At 39.2% G+C, this 19,913-nt stretch overlaps 1 protein-coding gene across 1 annotated transcript; it reads left to right on the forward strand.

Moving 5' to 3' along the window:
• The first annotated feature begins 9,995 nt into the window (after nucleotides 1–9,995).
• On the forward strand, nucleotides 9,996–19,629 carry fam98a (family with sequence similarity 98, member A). Its single transcript, NM_203730.2, is given in 8 exon segments — nucleotides 9,996–10,362; nucleotides 11,927–12,075; nucleotides 14,336–14,470; nucleotides 15,948–16,132; nucleotides 16,225–16,305; nucleotides 17,758–17,874; nucleotides 18,447–18,614; nucleotides 18,979–19,629. Coding segments are annotated over 8 exon segments (1,164 nt in total). The 5' UTR covers nucleotides 9,996–10,174; the 3' UTR covers nucleotides 19,120–19,629.
• Nucleotides 19,630–19,913: the final 284 nt, after the last annotated feature.

Genomic DNA, 19,913 nt, shown 5'->3' on the forward strand with positions numbered 1-19,913 from the left:
TTTAGCACTCCAAAGCATAATTTATTTTCTAGACAAGAGTGTTTCACACTCTTTTCAAGATTGAGAGTATACCATTGTTCTATTTATTTCATTTTATGCAATCATGTAAAGGACATTAACCAGAGCTTGTAAAATCATAAAATGTTTTCAGTGAGTCTGGCTCTCACAGAATCCCACATGTCTGACTATCAAGTTTCCAGGTCTAGCTGTAAGGGATCCTCAACAATAGTGCATACACCAGCAGTCCCAGACTGGTATTCAAAATAGGCCTTGGCAGTTCAAGTACACAGAGGCCCAAACAGCCCCCCACCAGCCCAGTAAATAATGATTGTCTATTGCATCTTACAGCAGCCCCTCAGAACCCACAGATAGCCACTTCGGGCCTGTACATTATTAGCACAACCAGGGTCGGACTAGGGGGTGGAGGGCCCACCGGGGCTTCTGCCTCAGGGGCCCCTGCCACAGCCTTTTAACAACCCCTCCCCGCAGGGCTTCCCCCAGGAGACCGGCGGCTCGGTATAATGTCCTACGGGGATCGGGTCTGGGCTGCCGGGGCCCACCAGGTTTTTTCCCGGTGGCCCAGTCCAACCTTGGGCACAACACTGGTACAGGTATGGGACCTGTTATCCAGAATGCTCTGGACCTGGGGTTTCCGGATAAGGGATGTTTCTGTAATTTGGATCTCCATGACTTAAGTTAATATTGAATAACCCAATAGGACTGTTTTGCCTCCAATAAGGATTAATTATGTCTTAGTTGAAATCAAGTACAAGGAAAAGAAAAAAGGAAACCATTTAAAAAATTATAATGATTTGCTTATAATGAAGTTTATGGGAGATAGCCTATCTGTCATTTGGAACTTTCTGGATAACGGGTTTCCAGATAAGGGATCCCATACCTGTACTGAAAGAGAGGTATTTAAAATTGATCCTTACAGAATTGATTTACCGGAATATTATAGATATAAAAAGAAAGTTTACATTAAAATATTCCCATAGATTCCACTCTATAGACTGAAAGGAAAATATATCATAGATTTGGTCCCGTCTTTAAAAAAATATAACATTGGCTATGCTACAGTTACAGTTTTTTGCACTATTGTAACAGTGTGTTTCCTGATTTAAAAAAATGTGGTGTTTGTTTCCTTAACACTGGAGATATATATATATATATATATATATATATGTATTAAATAAGATGATTATCTAACATAACCTTAACCGTTTTCCTAGTAAAACTTTGTGAAAGCCAGTTATTAAAATATCATATTTTTGTTTTTATTCAAGATGTGTGGCTGAACTACAAGGATAGAACAGCTCTCACATACAACAGGTGAAATACATTCTACATTTTTATTCTGAAAAGGTATTCCTGCATATCCAATATCTATGGTTTTCACTTTGTATGCGTACAGCAGAATAGGTGGAAAAACCTACCAGATGCCGTCTTAAAATGTGTGGAATAGCTGTCCATTTATTATAAATTTAATATTTAGAACAGCCTTGCAATTCATGGTGATGCTCATGACTTGAGGGAAAAAAACTTCCATTTAATGGCACTATTTCTTAATTAACGAACCAACTTCCTTACAGGTACTGCGGACTAATGACTTTGGAGGGTCACTTATTTGGTGGTACTGCTTCCAAACTGTTTTTTTGTTGGAAGGTACGGTACTATATCCTAAAGGGTTGGGATAAGCTTCTATATGGTGCTACTGGCTCCTAATGAGTTGTGTTGACTGTCCATTTGGTGCTAAGGTCTCCTAATGGTTGAGATGACTCAATTTGAGATCAATATCTCTTAATGTTTTAAATTACTTTTCACTTGGTGCTACTGTCTCTATGCAAGCGAGGCAACATTCCATTTAGTGTTAAAGGGGCTCATTTACAGCAGAATTGCAAAGGGCAAACTATCAGTACAAATCTCTTATTAACTATGCAGCATTGCAGAATAATAACAGTAGCCCAACAAATTGTGTGTAACGCAAAGCAACACAGGGGAAATATCCCATTTAGCGAATATAGTGCTAGTTATGTTAGAGCGGATGTGGGCCTGCCACAGCATGTGACTTCAATAAAGACAAGTGCCATAAGTAGGAGTACCTCTTGTGCAACACACAAAGGGCTCCCTTTCCTAAAGTTCACTGAGCATTAGTCTGCAGGAGCAAAAATTATAGGGCCACATGGAGCAATTGTAGATCAATACAAGTATTTTATTAAATGGTGTCTTCATAATTGTGCTTAGTGCTGCTCCTTGCCCTAGTGTTGCTTTTTGCAAATGGGGTTTAAAGTCTATAAAAAATGTCACCTGCTGACAATCCTAAAATCAGTGTATAAAATAAACATTTTTGTTGAAAAAAGTAAAAAAAAACAAAAAACCTTAACATAGTGGCCTAGCCTATGAAGATTTGCAGGCTCAGATATAATACTGCATTTAAACAGATCAGAAAATGTTAACACTCTATACAGTATAATTACATTATCTAACAGGTAGGAGGATGCGTTGGCTCATAACAGGATTGATGAGCAATATTTTGGGAATCCATTTTTCAATACTTTCCACTAGATTCTGCGAATGTTTTGAACATTTTATTTAGTATGGTGGTGATATACACTCAGATTCAATAGGATAATTCTTAAAGTAACGCACATTAAATATAAATTGCTCTTGCCTGAGTAAGGTTAATATGGCATATTATCAGTTAGCTTCCTTACATTTTCATTTACATCACCACCTTTACAGTGTATATAACCTCTTTTGATTACCTGTACCACTGATTTTGTATAGCATTTCTTCACAGAAAAAAAGAGGGAATTCACCTTTATATAAACTTTTAGTATAATGTAACCAATGATATTGTAAGACAATTTGCAACTTGTCTTCATTTTGTATTTGGTTGTGCTTTTTTAATAATTTAGCATTTTGCTTAGTAGCTCTCCAGTCTCTATATAGTTGTTAGGGTTCAATTCATCATAGCAACCATGCAGTGATGTGGAGAGAGGCAAAAGAGGAAGGCAATGAATTCAAAATCACAAAAGACTAATTGTAAAATTGTTAAGAAAAGGCCTAGGGTTGCCTGCTCTATCATCTTTCCATAGAGGCAAGCTGTAATATTTACAAAATCTAGGTGTTCGATTTTGAGACTCTGATTCAATAGCAGAAGAGTAATGGGATACATTTTCCTATTAGCCCTAGATACTTGAAGTTTTGCTGAGGGGTTATTAAATAGGTTATTACCAAAGCATACTCTAGGATTTTAATTGCAGTATATAATAGGTAAACTACATGTTCAGGGCCAGACTAATGAAATAATTGGATCTTATGAACTTTCCAGTGGCCATAAATCTCTTGGAGGGCAACAGGCCTCCAATTGGACAGCCTTGCTCTAGGATATAAGCCTGTAGAGAATGTTCATAGCATAGTGCTGCCCTCAACACAAGTATTCTGCCTGGTACTCACCAGGTAAGATTACCATTTGCAAAGGGCATTCCAACAAACAGATAAGGCACTTTAGGTTTTAATAAAAAAATCTGTAACAAAAAGCTGATGTTCTTGCATGGAGGACCACCCGTTACCTTAAGAAAGAGGTTTTGCAACATACAGAAACATCAGCTTTTTGTTATTAATACAGATCTTTATGAAGACCTGAGCAGTGTAATGATATGTAAGAAGAGTATGCATTTGCATTTGGACTGCATGGTTTCTCTACAAGTGGGAAGGTCTATCAAAAATACTATTACAAGATAGTGGATATAGTTGTTTTACCTTGAAAATAGCATAAATCTTCTAATACTGCATTGAATCTAAACGCTTAATGTCATGTGGCTCTAAAGCAATGTATACCATGGCTAATGTAACTTGTAGGGTCTCTGTGCTAGAATATTTCAACAAATGCTCTTGCACTTCTGGCCAGGGCAATTGTAAAGGAACCATGTAATCTCGGATTGCCATGTTTCAGCACTGCTGCTGAACTTTGACTCATATCTTCCAGTTCTACTTATCTCTAACCTAGAGTTGTGTTTTGCTTAGCAGAAGCTAGTAGTGATCACATTTAAAAGGACTCTATCATCCATAAAAATCACAATCCAAAGAAATGCAGTCTCTTGCTGCAGTCATCTCATTTAATGGAGGGCATTTGGAAGGATGGCCAACTCACTCATTAGAAGGCAGTTTTGCTGAACACAAAAAGGTTTGCCTTATTGGAGATTGTTCTCACTTATTGCAGTCACATTTACTGGAAGTAAGTCTGGTATAATAAGGAGATGACTTGATGTAATTCAGTCAGTGTCATTTTTTGCAAACTGCTTCATTTTGCTGCTGCTTTCACTCAGAAGAGGCCGATCTCACTGGAGGTTGTCCTTACTCATGTCAAGGAAGTCATGCTTATTTACATTCTATATCTTGGTTATAATTGCATGTAAGTTAATTTAACATCCTCTCTTCTGTGAAATAACCTGCAACAACTGTTATGTAGGGGTGTGCACCCAAGTTTACCTAACGTTCCCTTTCTGTGAATATTACATGGCACATGGCACTTTTGGCCAAAAGCCAAATTGTGATTTTTTTATTTTTTTTTTGCTTCATGTTTACTTGCTTAAACTCACCAAAATGTCTCTGGATTTCCCTCTTCTCCTTCTTTAAATCTTTCCAAGTTTAAGACAAATATATGGTGCAGTTCACAACCTCTTAAATGGTAGGGGGACTTTTTATGCGCTATGTGTAGACCCTACTTAAATATGTAATGCCTTGCAAAAGTATTCTGACCCTTGATTTTGATAAATAACGGATATATTTATTTTAAAGCTCTGAAATTTAAAATAATATTTTTAATATTAAACTATATATACATGAAATCTTAACTATGAAAAACCCTGAAATTTTGCTGTTTGCATATGAACTCAATCCCGACACCATCTTTTACATAATAAACGGCTTTAAGTCTTTGAGGTAAGTACATACTAGTTAGCACACAGTTCATGAGTTGTCTTTTTCCACAGGCTCAGTCGAGCTGGATTTACATCAAGGCTTTGCTGATGTAGTTGTGGCAAGTCACCTTTTGTACACTCCAGTATTACTTTTGTATTGCATGTAGGATCATTGTCCTGTTAAAAGATTCATTTTTTTAGTTGAATAAACAGATTATGTTGCAGTATTTCCCTGTATGCTTCATTCTTCCACCTGTTTTATCAAGATGCCCAGCCCCTGTTCATGAAAAGTAGCCCCTAAGCATGATGCTACTACTATCAAACATCACTGTAGGTAAGGGTCATCCATTTCAAGAACTCTGCACAGCACTAGCTGGTATGGGATGATGGTGCAAAGGAAACCAATATTCAAAAAGAACCATGTGAAACATGTCTAGGCTTGTCAAAATATATAAAATAATATAACCATTGCCCAGGTGCAATGTGGTAAAAGGTTTTGAGCCTCTTGTTAAAACCAATATGCGTGGTGCAAATATAACTGTGCATACCTCAAAAATACCATACCTACAGTGGCATTTTAGTGGCTAGCATAAGCAGAAGCAAATCCTTTAGCAGGACAAAAAAAGTTGAATGTCCTTTGATGGCCCAATAAAGCCTTGATCTAAGTACAACAAGGTTCACAAGCCTCATCCGAATAACCTGAACAACCTAGTGCAATTCTATGTGGAAGAACTGGACAAGATCACTCTCAAACTGTGTGTTTGTCTTTTTTAGTTACCTAAAGACTTAAGGTAGCTCTACAAAATGTTACTGTGTTGTGGAATATGGATTTGTGTGGGATTTGTTAGAAAATGCTAGAACTCATAAAGGGTCTGAAGATAATGGGAACAAACACCTGGTGATGTCTAAAATGTAAACATGTTAAGTTAAAGGTCTTAAGTCACCTCACTGTCCTTACATATAAAAGGAGTATATTGTGAAAACCCCAGCTGATAAAGGCTTTGTTGCACAGAGAAGCATGAAACCTAGCCACCACTTAAATGTCAGAGAAACAGGCTTATAGAAGTAACTGAAGGCTTGGGCCCTGCACTCATTGAAGCCTTACTTGTAGAAAGGGGTTAGCTTTTTGGCTACAACTATGTCTCTTAAATTATTTAAGTTAAAAAGGGGGTAGGCAAAATTATACGTGGTGTATGGAGCATGCCCCAATCATTTTAAATGGTCACATCTAAAAATTAACCCCATAGTTGTTGTTTTTACACAACCTTTACAGGAAACAGAGACATTTTCTTTAAAACTGGGACATTTTAGTATCTCAGTAGCAAACTGTCATAATCTAGGCTGCAGGGCTGAAAATGGTCCCCATTGTCTCAATCCCTGGAACAGGATAGGGGAGCCCTACTCCCAATTCATTCTTGGTCCTTCCCCAGATGCAGTGTGGACAGGGATCAAGTGATCACTGCAACTTACACTAGAAACAGACACAAACACAAGCTTGTAACGTTTGCACTAGCTGTAAGGTGTTATGTTTATTGATGTAACAGGAATGTTTTATTGCTATTTTGTATTAAACATAAAAAGATTGTTATTAAATACTTTTTTTGTGGTTGAAGCTAAACATCTCTTTTTTTACAGTTTTAATAATGGCATTAGATTTTCTTTCATGCAGCGTTTTATTGGCATTGTACAAGTACATTGTTCAAATTACTACTCAGAATCTCATACTAGCAAATTATTGGAAGTTATGCCATTATTAAGCCTCAGCTGGAAAGCAATGTTCTGATAATATGTCAAAGAGAAAGCCAACTTGTACTTAAAATGCACTCTATAAATTTCCTTTAAATATCATTCATGTCTTTCATTAGACCACCCCATGTTCCCCACCCAAAGCAGCACTGATAAACTGATCTGTATATTATGTTGACTACTTATTTACATGTTACTTTGGACAAGCTAATATTTATATATCCACTTACCCTAATAAATGGGATTGCTCTCACTGGACTGTGTTATCAACAATAGCCTTTTTATGAAGCTCCTTGACAAATTTTATGTCTTGCTAGGTTGCCAATTAGCAGATGACCACATATGTGGTGGGCCAAATCAGACTCATCTGATTATATAGACTCTGGGCCAGCAAATGGATCACATGGGGGCCTGTGTACAGCATCCATAAAATTCTCTTCATGGCTTACTCAACAACTAAACAAGCACTACAAAAATTAATGAATAAAATAATAACATTCATGTTCCTGCTAATACTTTCCACAAAAAAACTTTCACAGGCATTGTAGTCAGTTAATTATTTGCCACGCTGCAACTTCTAAGGCAGATATATTGTATATTAAAATATTTATGTCATACAAAGTCTATGAAGCCCTTGTGTTGGAGGTCTTAAAGATTCCTGTCTCTTAGCAATTTATTCAGTGCCTTAGCTATGAATAGATTAACAGAGTACCCCAAAAAACTGCTCCCCGTGGGAGTGCATGACTAAGAACTGATAGTAGTTACCAAGAGACCAGATGTCCAGAATTCACAAATCTAGGGGCAATAAAGCCTTCCCAGTGCTGACCCCTTTGTGCTTCAATACAAGTAGAAGGAGAAAAGTCGGGGGAAGGATAGCAAGGGGAATTGGAGAGTGCATAAAAACAGCATTACAAGACTGTAGTTACAAGCAAGTCAAACCAGTTATTCCATACCTTTTTAACTTTTGTGGGCAACTCCTGGCTAGGTAGGTTAACCTGTTCCAGTTGGGAGTCAGTTTTATCCACTGGGTGAGTGAAAGAGGAGAGGGACCCATCCAGTGCAGGGCCACTGTTTTTTGGCATAGAACATAAGTGCTTGCATGAGTAGTCTGAACACAGTTCTGGGTACCAAAGAGTTTACCAGGCCCAGCAGACAAGTAGTTGGATTCAGCACTTGCGACAAGAAGAGTTTGTCTGATAAAAATTGCATAACCTGCCTCCAGAAGCTCTAAATCTCCGGCCAGTACCATATCAAATGTATGTAGTCCGCATCAGTAGATTGCAGCTATAAATTTAAAAGCTAAAAACCCTAGAACCTTGAGAAACTCGCCTCAGGCAGCAGTGTCCGGCAGGTTACCAGGGGTGGCAAAAAGACACTTCTGATAAATTAAAGAGCCAATATTCTGATCAGAGAGCTATTGTGCTCTCTGCACTATTGATGCGGCCCCCCCTCTGACGTGATAAAGCTAAGTGCAGGGGGAGTGGCATTAACTTGGCTGCCTCAGGTGCCAGGACCCCTGAGGCAGCGCTGAAACTAAGTAAGCTTTATCAGAAAGGTCTATGTAAATAAAGCCATAAGCACTCACAGAAACGCTGCACTGAGTCAAAAAGAAACACTAGATATCTTGTCTCCTTTTTTGTAAACGTTCTTTGGTATCAGACTTACCCTCTCAGAAAAATCCTTCATTCCTGGGGCCAGAGTCTGCGCAGCTCTCTCCTGATCCCCCCTCCCATAAGAATTCACTCCCCCCTCCCTTGTGTGATCTGAGCTACCGAGGGTTAAAACTGCAGCAGCAAGCTACTGAGACCAAGCTAAAATGGCAGCTGCTATCTTAAGCAAACACAGGGAGCTTCCAGGACTATTTACTCGGGTATGGCAAGATGTCATTTTCAGGAACCAGAGATTTAGGCTCATTTATGTCCTCAAGTGCAGCTGTGGTTCTCTCAATTTCCCTGCTGTCACTTGCATTAAAATCCGTAGCACACTTGCACTAAGCAAATCGCCTGCTTGATATCACAATGTTGGTGGAATTCTGGGGAAAAATGCTGCATTGTAGGGAAAACTATGGTGCTTGATATTGAAAATGCACTTGGCTTACTGCACTTGCGGACGTAAATAAGTCCTTAATAATAAAAAAAACTGTACAGTGGACCTGCCTCTCACACAGATGTTGAATTTTAAAAGTAATGAAGTAATAAAAGTTCAAAAAAAAACTTTGCCCAATGAAAGGAAATATAATTGTAAGCAACTTACCAATATACTTTTCAGTGGTTTTAATGTTACTAGTAAACATATCACATTTGTCTGTTTCTTTGTTGGGTTCTGGCTTTTTAAACAGTGTAAGTCAGTTCTCCTCCAAATAAAGTGGGTCTTTTAATCCAAACTACTCGAGTGCCTAGCAATAACCTGTGCCACATCTATGACCTTGCTTAACTCTGATCTTGCCCATTCCCACACCTTGTGTCTCAACCCTTTCTCCTTGTAGATTGTAAGCTCTTTTGGGCAGGGCTTTCTTTACCTCTTGTATCGGATATTGTTTGCTTTATATGTTACTCTGTATGTCCAATGTATGTAACCCACTTATTGTACGGCGCTGCGGAATATGTTGTTGCTTTATAAATAAATGTTAATAATAATTATAATATTATATATATCTCAAAGGGTGAAAGGAGACTGTACTTTACTGTACTTTAGAGTATTATATCCACTATTGGCACTCTTGTGTATAGCTTGGACACTAACCCTATTACACTGGTCATGGGCCGACCAGGGCCATGAAGGGGCCATACTATGCTTGTGAGCAGCCTGTGCAAGCTTCACCTTTGCTATGCAGCATGCCATATGTGTGTGGGTATCAAGTAAAATGGAAAGATATCACACAACCACGTGAATACAAATTTTGCACTGATCTGAATCTGATTTGGATTGCTTACAATTCTGCATCCCCACCTTGATCTAAGCCAGCGGTTCTCAACCCGTGGGTCGGGACCCCTTTGGGGGTCGAACGACCCTTTCACAGGGGTCGCCTAAGACCATAGGAAAACACTTATTTCTGATGGTCTTAGGAATCATTTTATGGTTGGGGGTCACCACAACATGAGGAACTGTATTAAAGGGGTTGTGGCATTAGGAAGGTTGAGAACCACTGATCTAAGCAGACTTGGCCAATGATCCAAAGGGGCTTATTGCTCCAATTAGTTAAGCAATTAATTAGTTATGGTGCATTACACCCAAGCAAGTACCAACAGCAGGCTTGCCACTTCACTGCCATTGTTACATAAAGCCTTAAGTAGCAAGCACTAAATAGATCTTATTTGTTTTCTACGAGGACACCCCGCCCCACTCTGTGCCGCTGCCCACAACCTCCCCCCAGCAGCACCGCCACCGGCCCAAACCTCACACTGAACGCTGACTGCGATATCTGTGGAACCTACGTTGGCGGCCTCCGTATGTTGCTTGGCAACTACAGGAAGTATAGGCCCTGATTAGAATGTCGTGGTAGAATGGAGAACGGAGCGCAGGTTGGAGTGTTGTTGGTAGCGCCTGAGACTTTGCACGAAGCAAACGAGGAAAGGCCTAACAACGGTGGGATAGAATTGGCAGCCGAGAGTGGTATTATAATCCCTCAGGGCAGCACTTGGGCGGAAGGAGCACGCATGGCAGAGGTTGCCCAGATGCTGCGGGAACTAGGGTACGAGGCTGCGTGTGTGTATGCTCCGCTACTGCTCACTACCTTCCCCCTATATAGTAGGTGCCTATAGAGGCTAAGGAAACTTCGCTATGCAGTTCGTGTAGGTTAGCTCTGCGTGATTCCTCTGAATACAGGGAGGGGAATACACTGAGAAAAAGGACAAGTTTAGGATGTTGACCCTTCCATATAATGACTGCCTTTCCTCATGCTGGTGCATCTATTCTTGAAGAAAGAGCATTTTACTGCAAATAAGGGTAACACAATGGGATATATATATATCTCCAAGGGATCCCTGGAAACATATAGAAATAAAACTGCAGCTCTTAGAAAGATCACCAGAGCAAGAACATGAACTCCAGTTCAGGGAATAATGTTGCTGATTTAATACACTGTTGCCTATACAAGTAAAGTTATATAAATAAAATATACATACATATCACGTAGGGGTACAAAAATATTTTTCTATCACCAGGAAGGCTGGCAGCATACTGTCTAATATTCCCATCAATTCCCATTAATTAGCTTAATGTTGCTAGCTAAAATCTGATTTGCCTACAGGTATTTTTTAGTAATTATTTCCCTGTAAAAATGAGACTGAAGTGCACTCAATTTTGGTCTGCAATGGTTACCACCTTGTTAGTATTATTAGTATTTATTAATAGGCAGGAATAAGATAAAAGGGCCTGTATTTTTTCCCATAAAGGGTGGCTGTCTGAGTTCCTCTAGTTTAGAGAGAAGTGCAGATTGGCACTGCAGGGCCATTTTGTAACATCACTTAATTCTCTGCTTCTTGCTCCCTGGTTGGCAAAAAGATATGTGCACTGGTATATGAGCCATGTTACTGGCCAGTGTCTTGTGCCACCAGCCCCACTGCCAAACATAAATTGTGCCACGTAAATGCAGTGGTGCATCAGTGCTCAAATGAGCATAATGAGCATTGAAAAAGGCTTATAAAAAGAATATGTATGTCCCACCTGCTCTAAAGAGACCCAGTGTGTTCCAGTAGGCAGCAATATAAATCCGGCTCCTGTGCTGTAGCCACCTAGATACCTGGCTCACAATAGAAATTCATAACTTGCTCAGGTCCTAGCACAGTAAACATTGCTGACAAAAAGCTGGAATCTCTGATTTTTGGGATAGACAAAATAGGGAACTTTGGAACAGGCCAAATATAATAGTCTCTGGCACCATTAAAAATTAACTGTATATTGGTACCTTTGGATTCAAGGCTCGCTATATACATACATAAAAAAGATTTCTCCCTAGCTGTACAAATGTTGAGATTAATAACTAGATATGATGGGTTTAAACAGTGTGTTTAAGCTTTTTGAAAAGTATACATAATTTAAAGCAACTTTACAATATACAACAATTAAGAAAGCAGCCTTTTCATGATTTTTATTTTAATAACAAGGTTTGGAACAATTACCTAAGCCTAAGGCATATTAGGGGTTCCTGTGTTATGTGGGTCTCTTCAACAAATTTTGGTTCAGCCAAAGTTTCCCTTTAATTGTATGTGTTTCTTGCCGCAGTTTGACTCTCACTTAGTTTTTATGATTTCTAGGTACAAAGGTCCACTATGTTGTGAAAAAGAACTGGAACGTTCAGCAAAACTGGGTGCTGCCAGCCAACATTTCACGGCTCTCTGTGCCTGGCTAGTTTCCGAACTCAAGGTTGTGTCCTCGATGGTGGAGAACATCAGCCCTACAGAGGGTGAGAAAGGAAGCAGGCACTGCTCTAAAATAAAGATTTCTATTATTAAAGGAGAATGCAAGTCAAAATTAAAAAAGCATACTGCCCAATAGTCCTCCTATTGTTTAGTAAAAACACCACACTTTTGGCTCACCTAATCAAATATTTACTCAGTCACAGTTGCTTCACATTTTCTAGAACAGGCAGCCATCTCTAAAAAGGTATTCTCCCTTCCTTTCCCTCCTTGCTTCATACTGCACATGTGTTTCATTCCCTCCCCCCCTCCCCTCTGCCAGATCTGCTTCTGATTGGCTGGTGGGCATGTGTAGCTCAGAACAGCAGACAGGATCAAGTTACACACATGCTCAGAGAATAGGAAGGCTGCCGCTGGCAGCCTACAGGAAGGGGAGAGAGATTTCAGTGATGTCACTGGAGTCTTCACACTGCTGTAGGCTGCCAGCACCATATCTCAGAGAAGCAAGCAGGGATCTGGGAATTTAGATATGCAGTAAGTACTTAAAAAGAATGCCTTTAGATTTACTTTTAATTTATATTAACCTTTCATTGTCCTTTAAGTAACCTGCTAGTGAATTGAAAATGCTCTATATTATGGGCAATGGCACACAGGATCCAGATATCTGCTGGTGTATTTCAGTTTAGAAGTGTTCAAACCAAATAAAATCTAGCCTGCTGCCTCTCATTTACTTTAGTGGGACTTGGAAGTCACTGCTGCCATTTGTACAGGCAGTTCTTGTCTTAAAAATTCTGTAATGTTTTGAGATGCAGGCAGTAATTGCTGTTTCCATTAAAACAAGAGAAGGTGGCAGTAGTGTCCTGAGTCTAAAAAGAAAAATGAAAGGTATCTTAAGCTCCTATTATTACCTAATGTAAAAGTGCAACTGTGTTTATCAATGCTTTGTTTTAAAGGACATATAAAGCCTACATTTGCCAGTTGGGCATGTCTCCCCCACCCAAATCGCATCATTTGTACTGCATATATCCCCTCCACTTGCCAGCACCATCACATTTTCCTAAAGCAAATAGCAGCTTTCACCCGGTGGCCATTTTTCCTCAGATACATAATCAGTTACATTTAAATCTGCAAACAGCATACACACATACAGACCCTTATTCAGCATACATTTCATCAAGAATACAGGCTCACATAGGCACAACTGTCTCTGATAAAAGTTCTGCTTTGAGCACTGTAATGGTAAAGCTGAGCTCAGGAGAAAAAAATTGAAGCAGACAGCTAGAGCTGAGTTTCTATGTGAACCAGCAATGCCATCTCTTAACTGGCCGCTAGACTGGAGGGTGTGTTTAGTAATCTGAGCTTTGAACCACTGAGCATGTCTGGCAAGCCAGGAATCAAAGCAAATTCCTGAGGGCGGGGGGCGAGTGGGTTAGAGGAGGAGAAGGAAATCTAAGTCACTTGGGGTGCCAAAATGTTAGGAGCCCCCAAGTGACTTTATTCGTTACCTTGTACCCCGGGCTGGTGCTCCTATTAGGAGAAAACCACACCAGCTCGGGGTACCTGCAGCGAGTGCTTCCTGCTTCACGCTTGCGCAGTAGAGTGAAAAGCCGAACTTTAACAAAGAAGTCGGCTTTTCACTCTAATGCTCATGCCCTGGCCCAGGGACTTCGCCGGGAGAATAAACACGGAAGATGGAAGCGCTCGCTGCATGTACCCTAGGCTGGTGCTGTTTTCTCCTAACAGGGGCACCAGCCCGGGGTACAAGGTAAGCGATAAAAGTCACTTGGGGGTGCCTAACATTGTGGCACTCCCAAGTAACTTAGCCTTTCCTTCTCCTTTAAGGAGATGTTGCAGCCTTAGTATTAACCTCTGGACAACCAGTGTGGCAGTTCACTGAATTTTTGCGTGTGGGGTTTACATGTCCTTTAAGAAAACATGAATGAAAAATGCAGTTATACATAGCGATGCAACCTAAAGTACATGTACAAAGCCTTTGTTTTTTTTTGTTTTTTTTTTTGTTTTTTTAATTCTTGTCTGTTTAGAAGCTTAAACATGGTCTATGCAAGGTAAATTACCAGAGCATAGATAATCCTGACTGCCATAAGTCAAGGTAAAGGGAATGGGTTTTTCATTGAACTCATGTTAAACAAGGGGGTAAATTGGCCCTTTAAACATTTATTTAAATGTGTAACTAAGTGTAACAAATAATGATTAGCAGTTGGCTAAATTGTTTTTTTTATCTGTCAATGAATCAATAAAGCTTGTGGGCTGAAGATATTTCACCATAAAAATATCCTTTCTCCACAGGGCCTGAGGATGCAGAGACCTTCCAGCTAGAGATGAGTGGTGTGGTAAATGAACTTCACTGTCCTTACACTGCATTGACTACAGGGGATGTGACCTGCAGACTGACCAACCTCGATAACTGCCTGCAGCTCCTTGGTAAACATGTGACGATTTGTCATGCAAGTTTGGAATCTGTATGAAAAGCAACTTATTTATTTGTCGTGAAATAGCATGTAAGTCCACTGAGCACTAATTTAGGAACTTTGGTGAGTGAAGATGACAATGCTGAATGGTGCCTGTTTTTTTAAGACTTCAGAAGTAACCTTTTGCCAAATAACTTTTAGGTAAAATGCAAAACTGTGTGGCTAGTTAGAAAAACATACTGAAGGTTATGCTTTACCATTTACTAATAACTACCTATATAATTTTGTCCTGACCTAATCCATATTTTAAACATAGGCTCAATGTTCGGTGTGTGCTCTAATGAATATACATTGAACAACTTTGTAAAATGCCATTATATTCCCACACATATGTATCTTTAAATCTTACTTTTTGCTTAATTGGTCCTGAGGGTTACCGGAATGACTTCATGACCTGCTTCAAGAAAATCTGAGATGATGGTAAAGGGAACTAAGGGGCTGAATTATTATTCAGCGTTTACCGATCAGTATCAATTTTTACTGCTGTGTAAAAAAATAATGTTGGATTCAAATATACAAATACATACAAAAATCGCAGGGTGCATTGTAGGCCTCTGTTCTTAACATGCAAAGCTTTTATTTGACATATTTTGCTAGATAAACTTAAAATACCCAGAGTGCACCATGTGAGTTTTGTTGAACCTGGGCATACAGTGTATTTTTACATGAGCTCCAACACCCCAGAAAGCATAATCGTGTTTGACTGCTTAAAGCAATCAAATGCATTGTTATAAATGAACTTTTGGCCAAAGTTAAAATCAATGTTTATCAGTCTGGCCTCCCTCAGCTCAAAATTAGATTACTTGTATTGGAATACATTGCTGTACAAGCCATAATTCTCAGTAAATCTTGGACAGCAAGATTTGCTCCTCTGAAATCTCTGGGTACTCCAGATCACACAATGTAAAAACATACAAGCAGATTAATTGATTCCTGATAAAATTGACCCTGTGTTTTATATATGATACTCCAGACTGAGTGAGCGCCTTTTTGGCCTGTATATGGGACCCATGGATGGACCTACTCTACCAGGACTGCATCAGCGCACTGATACATTTTTCACCTAACGGCCCTCTGTAGGCCCAAGTGTATGATTTGATCGTTGGACCCAAAGATAATAATCAGATCAGCCCAACACACACATGCACAACATGCATGTATGTGACATAAACTTGGGAGGCGCATCTACTGGTCCTATGTCAGGCACATGTGCATAATTAGCAAGCCGGGACACTTACTTGTTATGTGCATTCATACTATACAACATGGCCGCCTGGGCAGGAGGGCCCTGATAATTATATTGTAAGGAGCCCTGTGATTTCTGATGACTAGTTAAGAGTTCACCAATTGTGACTCTCTAAGAATTGTGTGTGTGTGTGTGTATATAAATATATACTTCCACAAACTAATTATTACTTTCTGTTTCTCAGTGTTTCTCAGTACAGAGCTTCAGGCTGCAAGGATAATATCTAACAGGAAGGTCCCAGTTATAGGCTCAGAAAAAGGCAACACAGAAGCCATACAGGAACTGAAGTGGGTCGGGGCAACTCTAGGTATTCAAGAATACTTACTTGGTGTCCCAGTAGCTGAGTACATGCGGATACTGCAGAACAAGGTAAACAGTATAAAGTGAGCTTAACCTCAAGGGGCACACTGGATCATAATCACTTCTGGCCTTAGGCTACATACCTACCCCTTTTGTTCCAGATTGCCGAGATTACAGCTGCCCTTCCAGATTCTTCATGGTCTTCCCCTCTTTTGAAAACAGAACTGCAACCTTCACAATGGGTAAGAGACCAGTGAGGCAAAAAAATTGATGAAAAAAAGAAACTTAAAGGTAATTGTTGTGATTGTCAAAAAAATGTCAGTTCTATAGCAATGATTGGTTTGGCATTGGCAATTAGTTAAGTTTAATATAAATGTGAATAGTTATTTTTGTATAACTTGGTCAAACAGCCTTTTCTTGTCCATGTAGTAAACCAACTGCTTATTAATCACAATGAAAATGAGCATCAACCATACATTGTTTAAGGAAACAAGGTGTCTGGTTCTGTGGAGTGTCCCCACCTCTTCTCTGTTTTACACACATTCTGATTGAGATGTCAAATGACTAACTAATAAACATAAGATTCAAATTGCACCAGTGCAGTTATCCGTAGCAACCAATCAGCACTTAGTTTTAAACAGTCTACTAAAAATGAGAAAATGAACGCAAAATAGCACCTATATATGTAAATCTTGCTGACCTAACTATCACGAAGAACAGAAAAAACTAAAACAAGAGTAAGCCTTTTAAAGGAGAAGGAAAGGTAAAAACTAAGTAGGAAATCAGTCCACATCAGTCCAATCAGAAAGGTCTATGTAAATACAGCCATAAGCACTTACAGTAATGCTGCACTGAGTCCTCTATCAAAAAAAACACAATTTCTTGTCTCTTTTTTTGTAAACATGATGTTTCAGCGTCTGACTTCCTCTCTCAGAAACAGCCTTAATTTCTGGGGCCAGAATGTGCACAGTTCTCTCCTCTCTCCCTTCTCCTGCTCCCCCCCCTCTCTCCTGCACCCCTCTCCCACCTGAATGCTAAGAACTCCCTCCCCCCTCCCTTAGGAATGTGTGATCTCAGCTATAAGGCCTAGAGACTGCAGGAAGGAAGCCACTTAAAATGGCAGCTGTTTACTCAGGTATGTTAATGGTTTCTGCAGAATAAATATATTGTTCTAGATGGCACTAATGTGGCAAATCTATTGGCAGTAAAATGCCAAATGACTTTCCTTCTCCATCTCCATCTAAAGTCCCAGGGTTTTAAGAATCTGCCTCAATACCACTAAAATATCATTGTGCCAGAGCTGCAGATTTACCACTTTCATGTTTCCAGCATTTGTATGCAGGTTCATGCATTAACCTGCAACACACAATCCCACCTATGCAAAAATCAAGTGGCACTGGAAGGTTTAATAGGATCAATTTTCTCTTTAAGAGAAAATTCCCTTTCCTAGATTTTTCAGTAACTGCTGGGCTTTTCTTTTGTTACCTTTGTTGCTTACCCGAGACTGTATATGGAAGCACATTTCTTTTCAGTCTAGAGATTTCTGCAGATTGTGGGGAAATGGTTTAGTGGTTCAGTTAGCCATGTCTAAATGAAATGCTAATACACTTGTGTATGAATCTCTTTATTGACCTCAGCTTTTTAAACTAAACATGTATTTCTAAGCTTGGATTATTTTGGTCCTATAATCAAAGGAGAAGCTAGCAGATCTACACTGTCAGCTGCTTGGAGAGTATGAATGCAGAATGAGGATGCTGGTCACTCGATTTGATGTCACAGTGCAATCGTTCTACTGGTCTGAGAGAGCAAAGGTTAGAGAAAATTTGTTCTTAACAAGCATTCTTTTTGATTACTCCCCAGCATTTATTCTCATTTTTTTCATTAGAGCGCAAAGAAAAATTACTTTTCAGATTGTTTACTATTACCCAGTACAGTGGCCACAGCCAATTTTCACAAAGCCTTCTTCCTGTCCATCACCTTGTAGTGTCAGCAACACATCTGTTTTTTTATTAGTTTGTCACTTTGCAGTCAATGGTTCATTGCAGTGGTCTAGACTGGCAATGTTTAGCTGATAATATTATACATTTTGGTCTCAAGGTGAGTAGGTCAATCTGCCTTCTGTCATGTCTCACTGCATAGACAGAGCCAATTTCATGGCTAAAAGTTTAATTATTGGGTTAAGAGAAGTGCCATATCCTTTGCAGTATAGCCACCTTCTCTGTTTCCGTCATCTAAAGACTTGATTTGCCATATCTGTTTCAAATGAGTGCTGAAAGTTATTTCTGTTTATCACACTAGGGAAAGGAGAGATTAGGTGGGTTACAGTAATATTGTTTGCTAGCTTCCCATTGCATGTTGTCTGTCTATTTTTCAATATAAACAGGAACTTGGAGCTGCTATGAAGGAGGTTTTTTGGCCTCTGCGCCAGTCTCTGAAGACGGAGTCCGATATAAACATGGCCCATCTCCTGGCTGCACGAGAAGAAGATTCTCGAATCCTTCACACATGCAGTGCTGTCTTTCGCCAAAATACTCAAAGCTCCATCAACAAGGTAAAAACTGTGTTTGATTTCTCCCACATACATAAAGTTAAAGGCCAGTTGGTATAAAGCATTATGTTGGTTACAAACTCTAACAGATTTTCTTGCTGTAAACATAAATCAGTTAGTCTTTCTATAGAAACTTCATATGCAATACTAATGGTACACACTAGAACAGTTGCTAATAGCAACTAGTCAATGATTATTTGGTAAATGTTTCAAGTTAGAAAAGATCTGATTTGTTGCTAAGAGCAACTGTATTGGTACTATTTAGAACTTCTTGTAAACCAGCCCCAAATTGCTTTGACTGCCCAGTCTTTAATTTTGTTCTTGGATTTATTTCCTAACTTTTCTTATGCATCCTTTAACTTGGTAGGTTCTCATGACAGGGAATGTGCCAGATCGAGGAGGCCGCCCCAATGAAATAGAGCCTCCAATGCCCACGTGGACAAAGCGCAAAGAAGGGGGAGGAGGGCAGCAGTGGTGGGGAAAACGCAATAAAAGGAGGAAAAAGTAATGGTGATTGGTTAGACCTGGTGTAAAATAAAAAGATGAAATTAAAAAAACAGAGCAATACTTGCTCAGAAACACAGTGTTAATAGTAAGGCCCTAGCTTCCTTTGTCATCCTTCTTGTACCATAACTTAAGCAAACATATTCTGTAAGTGTGCATGACTTCTGGTCAAAGTGTATGGATATTTTTGGATAAGGATGGATAAGAAGCTTTAATTTTGCAAATATAGGATATATTTTTCCAGAAAACAAGTTTAATGCATTTAAAATGGGTGGAGTGCAATTACTGAGTATGTATGCAATTTTGTTTAATTATTTTTGGACATAAGTTCCCTTTTGCCCAGCAGAGGGCACCAAATGAATTCTTATATTAGTTTATAGAACTAAAGTTGTGGAATGTCTCATTTTTGGTTTAATGTTCCTGAGCATAATAATTCTCATGTATTTTTTTTTTTTGCCACCATAAATATGTGCATATGAAAGTGATTAAACTGATTAAAGTGGATTCTCCCATTGTGTGTTGGGTTCATATTACAATCAAACCTGTTTAAAGACTTTCAAAAGTCAAAATTATTCTATTTGTGACAGTAGATTGTGCCTCTCTTTTCTGCAGATACCGAGACAGGTTCAGTTTGAAAATATGCATGTCTCGCTATTTAGAACTAAGTAGTATTTGCCAAGTTTTTAGATTTCCTACTTTTTCTAGTTCCTCTGAAAAAAATTCAGCATATTTGGTGTGACAGTTATATAAATCACTAGCTGTACTGGGTGTGTGCTTTGGCTGAAGCAGGTACTTAAT

This window comes from Xenopus tropicalis, chromosome 8, assembly GCF_000004195.4.
Source record: "Xenopus tropicalis strain Nigerian chromosome 8, UCB_Xtro_10.0, whole genome shotgun sequence".
Classification (NCBI taxonomy): domain Eukaryota; kingdom Metazoa; phylum Chordata; class Amphibia; order Anura; family Pipidae; genus Xenopus; species Xenopus tropicalis.